Genomic DNA, 14,647 nt, shown 5'->3' on the forward strand with positions numbered 1-14,647 from the left:
GACTCACTCACTCCCCCAAACCAGCAGAGGTGTGTGGGCTCCTGGAACTGTGGTGGACTGAGTCTATTCTGCTAGTTTTTGCTTCTCTGTGGTGCTAGGTCCTTAACAGGGACAAGCTGTTTCAGGAGGAGAGCAGGAGCGCCAGAGGCAGCCTGCCTGCCCAAAGGCCACCCCTAAGAGTATGTCCATGCTACATTCCGGAGCGAGTGCCTAGCCTGGGTCCGCAGACTCAGGCTAGCAGTGCTCTCACTAGCGTGCTAAAAATAGCTGTGTAGACATTGCAGCTCAAGTCTGGTGAGGGGCTAGGGAGGGAGGACAGCATCTACACAGCTATTCTTAGCACGCTAGCGAGCCCTCCACTAGCCCAACCTTACATTTAATTTGTTGATTTACAGCATAAAAATATACCCAAAATAGAGTTACATGTGCAGGTGGCAAATTAGTTAGCTAATCCTACATAGATTCTAGCAACATTTAAAACACCTGTCACAGCACTCCCAACACCTGCCAGAAAACATTGTTCTCGCCACTTTTGAGAGATGGGTCTCCTGCTAAGTCATAACAGTGATGCAGAAGCACTTACTATTAATATCAATAAACACAAAGGAACTGGTCTATGCTGAGGCATATGTCATCTCTCAAACTGTAACACATGGGAACTGAAAATCATCTCTTTTACGGGCCAATCAGAACACTGAGTGAGATTCCACAGAGATGTACTGAGTATCCTACATAGAGGGCAAACTATTCGGCCAAATTTTCTGTGGGCATAAGACCTCAATGGCATCACACCAACAGATAATTTGGGCCATAAATTTCAGAGGATTTTTACCTGCTTTTCAACACTGGGTGTAATCTCTTCACTGTTAATGTACATTCAGGTTCCTAATTCACTTGGTAATCACATTTGGTACATCCGTTTGGGTTGGAAGTTGGCTTTTTCTACTACTAGTACCAAGGAGTTTATTCAAATAAGGGTAATTTGTTGCCCTTAATATTTAAAATCATAATTAAAAATGCAAACGGATTTGCATGTCTAAAATGGAATTTAATGCTCATGAGAAGTGCCAGAATGTCAGCCTGGGAAACTGAAATCCACTCTTTAGTCAAAACACAGTAAGGCATGAGTCCCACCTCACACTACCACTGTAGCGGAGCCCTATTCTGGGAAAGGCTCCTACCTCAGTGAGTCAGGAGATGGTTCAGTCTCCAGGCCCATTCAAACCTTGGGTTCAGTTGACACTGACTATGAGGGGAACCAGTTAGTGCCATACTATTAGGAGTTTCATGATACCTGTCCACTGGGAACTGGACTGAAGACAACACTTTCTCAATTTCACAGAGACCACTGAGCAGCCATCCCAGAGTATGGATGGGCTGATTTCAAACTGGAGAACATATAATCACTTGAAACATGTAGCCGGGAGGTTTTATATAATTTTATTCTAAATCCATTCGGTTAAAAATGTACAAATCTGGAATGTGCTACTAATGTACTCGCCTTAGAAAACTGGCCCCTGTATCAATTGATGCAGAAAAGGAAGTAACTTTATTAATATCTCTGCCAGAAAGGCTGTCCAAGAGTATGGGATTCAAAACCTCCCTAGATAACCTGCAGATTCATTTTTAGAATACTTGATTATCTGGAGTTTTAAAAGTTTATTTTCCTTTTTTATCTGTATGAAAAGGTGAACGGAAATGCTGATTAAAATATACAAAAATAATCTGTTTAAAATCCCAAATCATTACACTAACATAGATTTAAAAATTAAAATAATTACATATTAAATAAATGCTGAAAACAGAATTTAGCCGAAGACACTGCTTAGGTGCTAGTAATCTCAACTGCTTCAGGAAAACAAGAAAACTTAAATCAAAACATAATAATCTAAGATATTTCAAGTTTTCTGTAAATGTCAAATGTTTAAGTAAATACATGTACAGAATACAGTTAATGGCTGCGAATCTCAAACAGTTTTTAATAAAGCATTTCATTTCAGCTTTAATTTTTTCTTCTGCATCCACACACTTTGAAAGAATAAATACTAAACCTGATCTGATGTCAAGGAAATGCCAATTGTGTTTTAAGAGGATGCAGATTAGAAACACACACACGCACGCACACCCTAACCTAGAGGTACTGTTCTAGTTTACAGTCACTGAATTACAACACGAGTTCCATTTTTACTGTCTAAAAAGGGCATTTCCTGTAGCTTACATAATTTCATCATTACATATACAGAGGCATGTACATGAGGATAATAGTACTATAGAAAGATTCCTCTTTGTTAATTCATTTTGACAATCAAAAGACATTAATGTTTCCTTGCTGTAATTCATAATCCAAATAACCTTAAAATGCTTTATAAATCATTCTATGATTCAGTAAATATTATAATGGAGATACTGCAAAAAGAAAATGCAGTTAACTTGTAGTTGGAAGAACAACAACAACAACAAAGGGGGCGGGAGCACGGGAATGCAAAATCTATGTCCGGTTTTTCTTACCCCTGAACTTGTATCAGTGCTTTTTGGCTGACTTTGCTGTTGGGGATGTTCTGTGCGCAAGCCTCCAGCAGTAAAATTTGTTAAGCTCTGAAGATAAGCCTGCGACCCTGAGCCAGCTCCTTCTGACAGTCCCACTGTAGCTGATTGTTTATCCTGAGTATTATTTTGCCCTGGCATAGCTTGTCCAACAACGGGCTGATTTGGAAAGAATGGCAAGATGCCCATCCCTGTTGCTGCTGTTGTTCGATTTGGAGTCACATTAGATGCTGCAGTCAACCATAAATGGAGAAACCTTTCTGTTAGACAAGATTTATCAGAACATTTTACTTGTGGTTTTTATTAAGTGATGACAAAAACATTGAGAAATCTATTTCAAAGCTGTCATATAACAGTTAATCCTGATGCTGGTGGCCAGGAATGCTGCAGTAATAAAAACCTGGAGCTTAATTTAAAACTAAAGCTAGAACAGAAAACTGTAACTGTATTTAATGCTATTTCAGTCTAAACATCTGCTAGGCTAAGAAGTTAAACTGACCAGGGTCTGGTTCATTTGTTTTTTCTGCTACTCAAGAAAGCTATGAACAGCAGCAGCAGAAGCCCCTAAGTGATCTGTCTGTGGGCTCAGGAAAACTGCACAGCATCAGTTCACATGAGGAAGGTTTTCTTCACAACCTGAAGGGCAAGAAACTCTTTTTTTAATTAAATGAAGGCTTAAATTCTGCAGAAATTGGTGGCCTAAGTCTCACTGCTCCACAGAAAAACTCTTCTACTTACCACTGGTGAGTACATTATTCAAGCCTTGTCTAGGAATACTGTAAAATGAAGTAAGGTGTCTGAAATCATTTATTTAACAAGACTTGGGCGCAATCAATGCAGAGTGTGGGGCTGTTAGTAGTCCCAAAAACAAACTGGGTGGAAAATAAGAAGTTATACTAAACAGAGTCATCTCCGATCTTTCCACAGACAGCTTAAGGCATCACTGTGCCAAGAAATTTGCAACCAAAAGTCACATCCATCAACACTTAGACAGTAAACCTCTAATGCTTAATGGAGTGAGCACAAACAAACTGTTTGCAGAGCTCCTCAACTAGAGGAGTTTATTCACCCTGGAATAACAAGTCTAAAAAGGCAGATCCTGAACAAAAAAAGTGGCTCCAACCTTCCTAAAAATTGGTAATATCTGTGCAAGTAGAGTATTAGCATCCTGAAAATATTCAAAAAATGCCACAATGTCTTCTGCACCAGGTGAACAACAGAGAGAAGTGAGACAGAGGAGAGAAGATACTGGTTTAAGCAGGAAATTCTGCAGAAACTTTTGCAAATCATCAATATGATGAAATACCAAGAGGGACTGCAGGATAGCACCCACTCACCTGGCACATGTAAATCTATCAAACAAGAAACCCTTTGCGCCAAAACCCAAAGAAAGATGGAGGAGAGAGGCACAAGAGTCAGAACCCGGAATGCACCAGATTAAGACTCTAGGGGGCCACAGAATAGTTTATTTTAAATATATAGAAATAAACCATGAAAGAATTCCTATCAAATAGTCCACTAAGAGCACAAACATTTAAGAGCTGCCATCTGGATTTTCAAGGCACTGCATGTAATTCCCCGTTGTCAAATGTTGGAATCAAGAGGGAGGGAAAGTGGTAAAATCTACCGCAAGGCTGATCTTAGTGGCAAATAGAAATTTACAAGGGTTTCCTTAAAAGGCCTGTGCTATTTGCTCAGGTATTATGAAAGGGGCATCCCAGGCAGTAAACACAAGCCATGTTTTACCACATTCAGGACAGAAACATTGAAGAAGACAGGCAGGACCACGCTTCCCCCATGGCCACTCACCTACAATTCTATGAAACTGATTGTGTAGAACTTGCCCATCTGATCCCAATGGATAATCCCTGCTCAATTTTTTCATCATCCGGGAATAGGGAAGATGTTTGGTTAACCTTCTGCTTCTATTGGCTAGCTGCTGAGAAGCCATGGTGTGCACACAGAACACTTCAGGGGGAACACCTGTTGTACAGCACATTGTGCACAAGGATTACAAAATCAGACTGCTACCAAGGCCTGAAGGTGCAGTTACACATAAGAAATGCTATGCACAAGCAATACAGAACAAATCCAATAGCCACTCGGCAGGGTTCCTCAGCATATACTCCACGTGAAACCTTTTTGAAAAAACCTACTGACATACCAACTCTGCACTGCAATCCCATGAGTTCTCAAGTGAAGCAGAGTTAGGCCAGGTCCATGCATATCTGTGTGAGAGATTCTGCCAATAAACACATACATGCCTCAGGAAGTGGAGTCAGTGATTTAGTAGCTGGCACTTTGCCTTCTGAGTTAGGACTGAAGCAAACTGCAGCATAGTATCACAAAGCACTGGATTGCTGGAAGCACCCTCTTACAAAAAACAAAGTGAGCAACAGCTGGCACTTCTCACAGGAGACAAGGGTGTTAACCCCGTTGTCCTGGCCAAATTCAAACTCAAATACTTATGTTCTGTGTATCTAATTTTCCCCTGCAGTTCCACTTGGATTGAGCATTCGTCTTCATTTCCTGTCATAAACTGTTGCATAGTGTTGTAAAACGTGTATCAAGTTCCACCCTGAGGTGGTCATACTTCAGAGTGAATAAAGTGACCTCTATCTCAAATTTGTATCCGTTTGCTAAAGGGACACAGTCAATTTAAAAGAAAAAAAAAATCACCCTTTTCTCAGAGAACAATTTACCTCTGAGTTACAATACCCAAGATAACAGAGATTAGAGAAGAAAGTATTTTTATTTTGTTTAGTTTGTGCATTCACAACATCCATTTTTGTACAGTCTCTCCTGTGTAGTCAGTCATTGTCCTCAGTTGTTTGGGTGGGTCTTTCACACAGTAATGTGTATAAAACACAGAGGGACTCAGGGCAGGCATAGTACATGACACTATTTTTAATTAATTCAGTGGATTTTAAAGTTAATTCAATGGATTTTAAATTGACAGCATCCCTTCAAAGCCCATAAATTAGCCTGTAAAGTGCTCTGTGTGTAGGACAATATGAGTATTACAGATATAGCTTTGACTTCATTCTTCCTTCCTAGCATTTAACACAAAACACCAGTTCTGCTACTGAAACGCCCAACTTGCTGAACAGCTGAGCAACAAATCAGAGTTGCAGAGGAGAGCATCAATCAAGTATAAAAACAATAGTCTTTACCAATATTTTGTATGGAACGGCCATTGGCTGCACCTTACTAGAGATAAAAATGAAACTCAGACTCCTCTGAAGATGGCACATCCTGGAACCTAAAGGGCAATAATTCTGCACTGTGGTTGGTAATGACATGTGAAATAGAGCCAATTCCTGGATCTGTACTAGCGGTAACCACGTCACCAAGTGCAGTGCACTTTCGGATATTAACATGCAACATATGGCAATTGAGTTGTTACAATGTTTGTGCAATGTAAGTTGTCATTAATTTTGATTGTATCCACATTATATGCAATTACAAATGAGAACAGAGGTGATCTGTACAACGGGGAGTGGAAGGGAACATGTCCAAGAGACAATCATCTCTAAAGCCAAGCTGGACTATCCTCCACTAATCCCACTATATCCTGCTCTTGCAGAGAATATCTATAATAGACCCATAAAATGCAGATGTGTAGTTTCTGAAATTATCTGTCAAGAGAATTATTTTGAGCAGTTTTCAAGTTACAAACAAAATTTCAGAAACAAGAAAATTTATTATACCACTATGAAGAGAAGAATAACTAATGCTAACAACTCATCTTCTTAATACCTTCCTTAAAAAAGAGAGAAAAATAAAATTCCATTAAAAGGCAAAGCTGCTAATTATGTTTATAGTCATAATTAACCTGTATATACAGTAGAACCTCAGAGTTACGAACACCTCGGGGATGTAAGTTGTTCGGAACTCTGAACAAAACGTTATGGTTGTTCTTTCAAAAGTTTACAACTGAACATAGACTTAATACAGATTTGAAATGTTAACATGCAGAAGAAAAATGCTGCTTTTAACCCTCTTATTTTAAACAAAACAAGCACAGAAACAGTTTCCTTGCCTTCTCAAATCTTTTTTTAAGCTTTCCCTTTAATTTTTTTAGTAGTTTACGTTTAACACAGTACTGTAATGTATTTGCCTTTTTTTTTTTTTTTTTTGGTCTCTGCTGCTTTCTGATTGTGTACTTCCAATTCCAAATGAGGTGTGTAGGTTACACGTTTTCCTTCTCTTCTTTCACCCTACTAGGGGAGCAGGGCACTGGGGCGTTATAGAATCTTAACGCCTACATCCCATTCCATTTTTCCTCAGTTTACATTTCAAGGCTCCATATCAGAACCATCTTCCTTGTGGCTGAGAACTGCATGGAACTGCATGTTCACCAGCACTTTGCTGGCTGCAGGAATCTCTAATGAATTACCAAAGCATTTTCCCCACCCTCCTTCCTGACAAGGGACAGAGCACCCTCACTTTACGGTATTCACAGGGAAGTGAAATCAAATGCAGAGTAGTAACTCTAGGCTTATCCAAATACATAGATTTATATGCAGTGAAGAGCATTAGTCTTCACAAAGCCTTTAAACTCTTTGATGCCGTTGAACTACCTCTCCCAACTTAAGCGCTAATTCCTTTTCCATCAAGATGTAATGTCAACAACTTTAGAGGTTTAAAAAATTCCATGTAATGGACTTTTACTCAACTCCAGTTAAAACCTAATAGGATTCTGGTGGGCTGGATTCACAGCTGATTTCTGCAGAACAGCTACTTGTAAGAGAAGCTTTGTGATGTTGAGATGTATCAGGTGGGAACCTACAGGAATGAATACTAAAAATCTATTTCTGTCCTCATGTGAAGAGACAAGACATTAGGAAAATTAATTAAAAACAAGGAATATCAGTAAAATCAAGATATTTGATTTCTCCAAAATCAAAATGTTGAGGTCTACAAGCGTATTAAAAGTAGAACAGTAGACGCCCTTAAAATGGAATAAAGTTAATTGTAGGACTAAAAGGCATGGACTAAGAGAGGCTACAAGCATTGAAAACCAAAGTAATATAAAGTAAAGCAAATGCCCTTTTTAACATGTCTAGTACATTGCATCAGATAGGGGATATGGGCATAAGCAAAGAAAAGTAATAAGATCTAGTCCCATTCATATATCCGAGAACATCAGTAAGAAAATAAGACACTAAAATGAAAACAGTGCTCCTTTCAGAAACTGAGAACTTCAGGTAAGAAATAGCATGCCAAATCACCTTAAGGAATTAAAGCAAATTCAGAACCCTAGCCAAATATATTGCTGTGGGTTTATCTGACAGTTAAGAGTTGTAATAGGAGAGTGTTGATAGTGTGCTAATTTCACTCAACACAGGAAGATGAGACTGTCTTATATTAAATGTTAAAGCACCTAGCATTAACTCTTAGAGTCATTTCACACAAACAGAATAGACATCTAACTACCCTATTTAGGAATTAAAATAATGCGGTCATGAAAAAATGTGTCCATGATTTTAGAGGCTGCTGTTAAAAATTTGGCTCACATCAGGAAAAGCTCATTCCTAGCATAAAGGGGTTAATCAGCAAGTCTGTTCATGTTTAGCCTCTCCTTGGAATATGTGGCCCATTTCTGTTTACATTTTGCTATTCTGCTTACTCTTGGCTTCTTTCAGTTATATACCTGTTTGACTTAAGTGATAAACTTCATGGTCAGCCTGAACTGACACCAAGATGTAAGCAAGTGTGTGTGGGATATATGATACCATGCTAATTATAATTCTGAATTTGTCTGGATTTTGATGTTTAAGCCGGCAAAATCAACATGAGCAGACAGTAGCCTGATACTCAAGTACATGCCTGGCAAATACAGACCATGGAAAACAAAAATATGGGAATCTTCTGGAAGAGAAGGCAATGAAGCCAAGGTGTCTGTGCCAGAATCCTCATCTATGTATGCTTCAGAACAGGGGTAGGCAACCTTTCAGAAGCGGTGTGCCGAGTCTTCATTTATTTACTTTAATTTAAGGTTTCGCATGCCGGTAATACATTTTAACGTTTTTTAGAAGGTCTCTCTCTATAAGTCTATATATTATATAACTAAAATATTGTTGTATGTAAAGTAATCAAGGTTTTCAAAATATTTAAAAAGCTTCATTTAAAATTAAATTAAAATGCTGATCTTACGCCACCAGCCTGCCCAGCTCGCTGCCAGCCTGGCGTTCTGTTTACCTAGACCAGCAGCGAGCTGAATGGGGCCTGACCTCTGAAGCCCCCCACACCTCCAGAAGGGTGGGTGTGGAGGGCTTCAGAGGTCAGGGCAGAGGGCTGGGTGTGTGTGGAGGTACAGGGCAGAAGGCTGGCGGTGTGGGGGGCTTCAGAGGTCAGGGCAGAGGGCTGGAGAGGTGTGGGGGGGGTGCAGGGCAGAAGGCTGGAGGTGGTGCAGGGCAGAAGGCGGGGGGGTGGGGGGGGAGGACAGAGGGCTGGGGTGTGTGTGGAGGTGCAGGGCAGAAGGCTGGGTGTGTGGGGGGGTTCAGGGCAGAGGGCTGGGGTGCTCGGCTCATGGGGGTGCTCCCAGCTCCCTGCCCTCTGCCCTAAGCAGCTCATGGCAGGGGGCTGGAAGGGATATGTCCTGTTCCACTCCATGCCCCAAGGCCCGTCCCTACCTCTTCTCTGCCTCCTTTACCTGGGGCCAGCTTTAGCAAGGGGCTGCCACTCCTCCCCCTTCCCTTTGCAAGGGCCGGTGCAGGGAAGGAGAGGAGGAGGGGTAGGAAAGCAGGCTGCACCACGGCTGGGGGAAGGAGGGTGGGAGCTTGGCTGCTGCAGGACAGAGCTTCTGCCTCCTACCCCAGCAGGGGAGAGCGGCGGGTGGGGGGGCTGAGTGCGGCTGGGGGTCAGAACCGCGGCAGGCAGCCACGTGCCATTCAAAATCGGCTCGCGTGCCGTGTTTGGCACGCATGCCGTAGGTTGCCGACCCCTGCTTTAGAAGCTAAATGAAAATATGCCCCTTGTTTGCATTGCTGCTTTTTTCATAAAATATCTAAGTTTGTGTAACTGGGAAGCCTCGGAGTTTGTGCCAGGTAGTGAAAGCAGCCAACGCAAACCGATCAATACAGCAATTATCAACATAATTCTTTTGTTAAATGCACCTGTATTTCACATTGTTGTTAGGCTTGGTGGCTTCCTTATTCTGTGGTGATAAGGTTAAAGTTATTGATTATCACTTTTGTTAAACAAGTAGGAGTGAGTCAGCTGCATATTTTCAAACTGGACATTTCTGCTGGTACAGTATGAAACAAAATGTCATTTACATGTATGCGCTTCTCCATGGTTTCCCAGGTCTGCACTCACTGATGGTATTGGCCTTGTTCCCAATACCGTCTGAAGTAACATTGGTGGAGGCTCTCCAAGTAAGCCAGGTTTCTATAAAGAAGAACAAGTGGTATTGTAAATGACTACAGTCATCTTAGCTATTCCACAGGCTTTCACATACAGTTAATCTCTTCTACATATGCTAGATGGTTAAAGTTTTAATAGGCTAAAAAGTCCTATTTGTTTTAGAAAATAGCTAATGAAAAGGTACACAGGTAGATAACTGAAGTTAAAATGATGAACTTACACTGTTAGTTTGAATATTCTCAATTTTAATTAGTTGCTTCTGTGCCAATTGTAGGTGGGAGAGGTTCTGTAGCAGTAAATTAGATGTATTCCCCAGAACAGAATTCTGCCAAATTGACACAAGAAGCATTAGTTAAAGAATACAAAAAAATTACACTTGTTGCAAGATTTCCGGTTGATGTGATATAGGCCAGATACTTTTAGCTTATGTCTATGTTCATCTGAAGTCAGTGACTTCCCCTCCATAAAACCAAATCCTTGCTTCATTTGCAATCAAAGCTTTCAGAAGATTCTGAATTCCTTTTATCCTTCCTTTCCTCCAGTTTGATTTTCTGGGTGATTTTTAGAGGATAAGTGTAGTTTATTGTATTGTGCTTTACAATGTTTTTATTTCTTACATGGCATCTGCTCCAAACATCTCACTACTTTATTAGGTTATGTTGGGATAGTTAGGGGCTATTATATACTGCTTTACAGTCTCTAAACATTAATGCTACCTTCAGGAAAGGATACCTACACATATATAATTCTTCCCTTTCTCATTGGTAAGTATCCTACATAGAGCACTATTCCCAGAACATTCATAACGTGGCTAGTTATTCAGGCTATGTTCACACTGTGGCTCAATGTTTTTTGAAATGGTTTTCATGCACAGTTACACTAAAACACTGTTGTAACATGGTTTTCATCCACAATCAAGACACTTAACAAACCATGTTGAGATGCCATACTAGAACTTGCCTTGGGGATATTCTACAGTATGGTTTTTGGATTGCATGATGGTTTAAAAGAAATGGCTGTCCACCCTGGAGCATCAAACGATGCTATACTTCAGGGGTTCTCAAACTGGGGGTCGGGACCCCTAAGGGGATTGTGAGGTTATTACATGAGGGGTTCGTGAGCGGTCAGCCTCCACCCCAAACCCCGCTTTGCTTCCAGCATTTATAATGTTGTTAAATATATAAACAAGTGTTTTTAATTTATAAGAGATGGGGGAGTCACACTCTTGCTATGTGAAAGGGGTCACCAGTACAAAAGTTTGAGAACCACTGCTATAATTTGTGCTAACTACATGACTGCTTGAAAACATTGAGTCAAACATCATTCTTGGAGAGCAAGAGGTTCTTGAACATGGTTTGCCAGCCAAAACATATGTTTGCTCCAGGTCTCTATAAACCTTTTTCTGTAGCACTCTGGCATTTAAAGAACGCATTCTGTGAGGCAAGACTAGAAATATGGAATAAAAATTCCTCACTGTGTGAGTGCAGACAGATCACCACTAATGATTGAAAACTGAAGAAGCAGCTGAGCAGAGCAAGTAGGCCTTTGCATGCTTTATGGCTTTGCCAGAACTCTTCCTCACAAATGTTTCTAGACATTTATAGCCAGCACAGTTTGTGTCCCAATGTGACAGGGATGCAGATTCCTTAGGAACTAAACTCAGAACACGTAGAACACAGACATTCATGTCACAGAACAGTCCTCTGTGTTTTGGAAATTATTTACAACAATATCAACACACAAAACAAGGAATCTCTAAGAACCTGCAAAAACAGAACTCTGCAAAACAAACAAGGGCCAAATTTGGATTAACTGCATCAATATGTTTGTGTATTGAGTCCGCACTGCTGTCCTAAGCATCTCAAGTAGAAATGACCAGCAGCTGATGTTGCCAGTACATCTTTATTTTTTATTATTTTATTTGTATTTTCTGAGTTACATCAAGAAAGAAAATGTACTGATTAAATGACAAACTTTTAAGAAAATTGTTTGGCTGAATCTTCAAAACAGATTCTCTGGATTAATCACAGGAAGAGCTGTTAAACAGTTCGATCAGTCAGTTAACACATAACTCTAAATGTTCAAAATGTGTTATGGCGGCACATAATGTCTATCATTAAGAAATACCAAGAGTAGCTAAGTTAAAAAAAGTATTCAGTGATTCATCCAAACAACTGTTCAAATTCTCATCTGTCATGTCCTCCTAATTATCTATAATTTAATTATTCTATAAGCAATGCTTTGGTATCATATTTTTAAAAAGTGACTCCTCTCAATGTATCAGTTAACAAAATCTTGAACTGTCAATTCCACGCAGCAAAAACAACCTACGCAGGAAGGAATATAGAAATAAGCTGAACCAGTGTTCTTTTGACAAACCAACAAAAAGCTAGAAAGTAACACAGCTTCTTTTCCTGTACATGATAACACTGAATTCCAAGAAAGAAAGAGTGACCAGATTCTCTGGCATTGAAGAGTACCCCAAAAAGATACAGAATAAGGGTAGACAAGTGCCAATGAAAGGAACCTAGATAATTAAATTACTGTCAGTAATTCAGCTTACTGGGCCAGGTTTAGAGATTAATTAAAAGCAGGAGCTCCCATGGAAGAATATTAAATGCGTGAGCCTATCCAAAGCAATAACACTAGCTTGTTTGGCTGTAGTATACTTAAGCCAAAAAGCAGTGGATCATCATCAGTCACACTGCAACTATGTACAACATGCCTCCTTCCAACTGTGATTAAAAAGCATTTATGTTGTCTTCCAAGGAAGCACAAAATCTACAAGACCATAGAAAGAGCAGCAGTAACTAAATATATCAGAGGAAAAGGTCATATATATACTTTAAAAATGCGAGCAAACAACACTCTTTGTGTTCAATAAACTTTACAACATGCAGCAAATGTATTTTATTCTATGGTGTGCTGCAGATCTAAACAACATGCCTAACATTAGAAAGGAATACATGCCTCTAGATAACGCATAACAGAAAAATGAAAGAAAGCAAAGTGTCTTTACTGTGAAGAAAATCTCTCCTATTTTAGTTCAATCTCTCTTAACAGACATGGAGCTATAGATCTTAAAAGTATAATAGAAATAGTAATGAATAAATAAGAATTTTTTTTATTTCGAGTAGGAATTTCAAAAGTACTGAATAGAGTAAGGAGCAAAAGCCTCATTTAAAAATCAATGGTATTAGAACTTCCTGACTTCTCTAGGTACTTTTGAAAACCCCACCCATATTTCCTAAGGGTAAAATTCACCCCTTGGCAGAGTCCACACTGTAGAAGCCCCTACAGTAGTCCAGATGTGGTAAGCAGAAGTGGAAACTGGGTGGCCTGTTGACCCAATAGATTGGTACAAAAGGGAGTACTGACTGTGGACAAAAGCTGTTACTCCAGCCCAGCCCTTGTCCCTGAGTTAGGGGGTAGATTTATCCCAAATCTCCCTACAAGATACCCCTATGAACTTTGGATTCTTTATATGAGCTTCCAGAATATCCCCTTTTTACTACTGTTGGGCTCATAGTGGTTTGGAAGTCATAGGAGCCTTATAATACACCACAAGAACTCTGAGAACACTTCAGTAATACACAGTTTTGGTTTATTTTTAGCTAAAAACTAACATCTCAAAATTATTATTGTTGTTATTGTTGTTATCATTCATGTAGTACACTTTACAGGCTTTAAAAATAAACACAATGACAACACACTTCCAGCCTTGAATCAGACTTATTTTCCAAAAAGGCTTTGTTCTTGAATGAGCTACTTACAAAATGAATCAATGGTCCTTGTTACTCAACCTGTTACTTGGAAACAGATGTTCTTTCTAGAAATGATAAGTTCTCTCTACCACAAAACAATCAGGTAACAGCGAATCAAAAATTCAGAAAAAATAAAATGGTAATTTGCATACAGACAGTAAGCACTCCTCAATTTTGATTAGTCAAATCTCATATCTGATTTAAAAAATCTCTTGAAATTACTTTGTATTTAACATATACTATATAAAGTCATTTTAACAAAAACATTTGATTTTAGTTGTCAATTCTTGAGATCTGTTACACGTTTTAATGCAAAATACTGCTTAAATACATAAATCAATATAATTTTTTTCACACTGATAAACATACCTGGTGTACTTTATTCAAATGGAAAAATCCTGGACTGACTGCTGTATTTATAAGATGAGGTAAACCAGCAGATACTCCAAGAACTGCTGGAGAAAACACAAGATAGGATCCTTGAAAAATTTATAGAACTTTTAAAAGTTAGGCAAAGAATGATTTTTAACAGTTACATACACTTTACATATTTGCCTTTTTCTAAATATTTCTATAGGATTTAACATTTAATTAACTGACTAAAAATCAGGACAGTGAACCCTTTTAATACACATCTGGCTGAAGCTTATTATGCAGAGAGACTCTTATCCTGCAGGTTTCAAAGTAGCAGCCGTGTTAGTCTGTATCCGCAAAAAGAACAGGAGTACTTGTGGCACCTTAGAGACTAACAAATTTATTAGAGCATAAGCTTTCGTGCATATGCATCCGAAGAAGTGGGCAGTAGCCCACGAAAGCTTATGCTCTAATAAATTTGTTAGTCTCTAAGGTGCCACAAGTACTCCTGTTCTTATCCTGCAATTAATAGCACATAGGAAAACGGCTATGTCTACCGGGAGCCCCACTGAAGTCAACAGGGTTCCTCAAAGGTGCACAGGTCTTCTTGTTCT

At 39.4% G+C, this 14,647-nt stretch overlaps 1 protein-coding gene across 2 annotated transcripts in view; it reads right to left on the reverse strand.

Moving 5' to 3' along the window:
• RAVER2 (ribonucleoprotein, PTB binding 2) overlaps nt 1–14,647 on the reverse strand; it is a 40,750-nt gene that overhangs the window by 6,395 nt on the left and 19,708 nt on the right. Inside the window, exons 5-9 of one of the 2 annotated variants that reach the window (XM_034779924.1) lie at nt 14,049–14,134; nt 10,136–10,240; nt 9,828–9,939; nt 4,354–4,527; nt 2,509–2,774 (exon numbers count right to left, since the gene is read on the reverse strand). In XM_034779924.1, the coding sequence (XP_034635815.1) occupies nt 2,509–2,774; nt 4,354–4,527; nt 9,828–9,939; nt 10,136–10,240; nt 14,049–14,134 (743 nt within the window). The remainder of the gene's footprint in view (nt 1–2,508; nt 2,775–4,353; nt 4,528–9,827; nt 9,940–10,135; nt 10,241–14,048; nt 14,135–14,647) is intronic. The other variant, XM_034779925.1, reaches the window with a different exon arrangement.

This window comes from Trachemys scripta, chromosome 8 (assembly GCF_013100865.1).
Source record: "Trachemys scripta elegans isolate TJP31775 chromosome 8, CAS_Tse_1.0, whole genome shotgun sequence".
In the NCBI taxonomy this organism is placed as follows: domain Eukaryota; kingdom Metazoa; phylum Chordata; order Testudines; family Emydidae; genus Trachemys; species Trachemys scripta.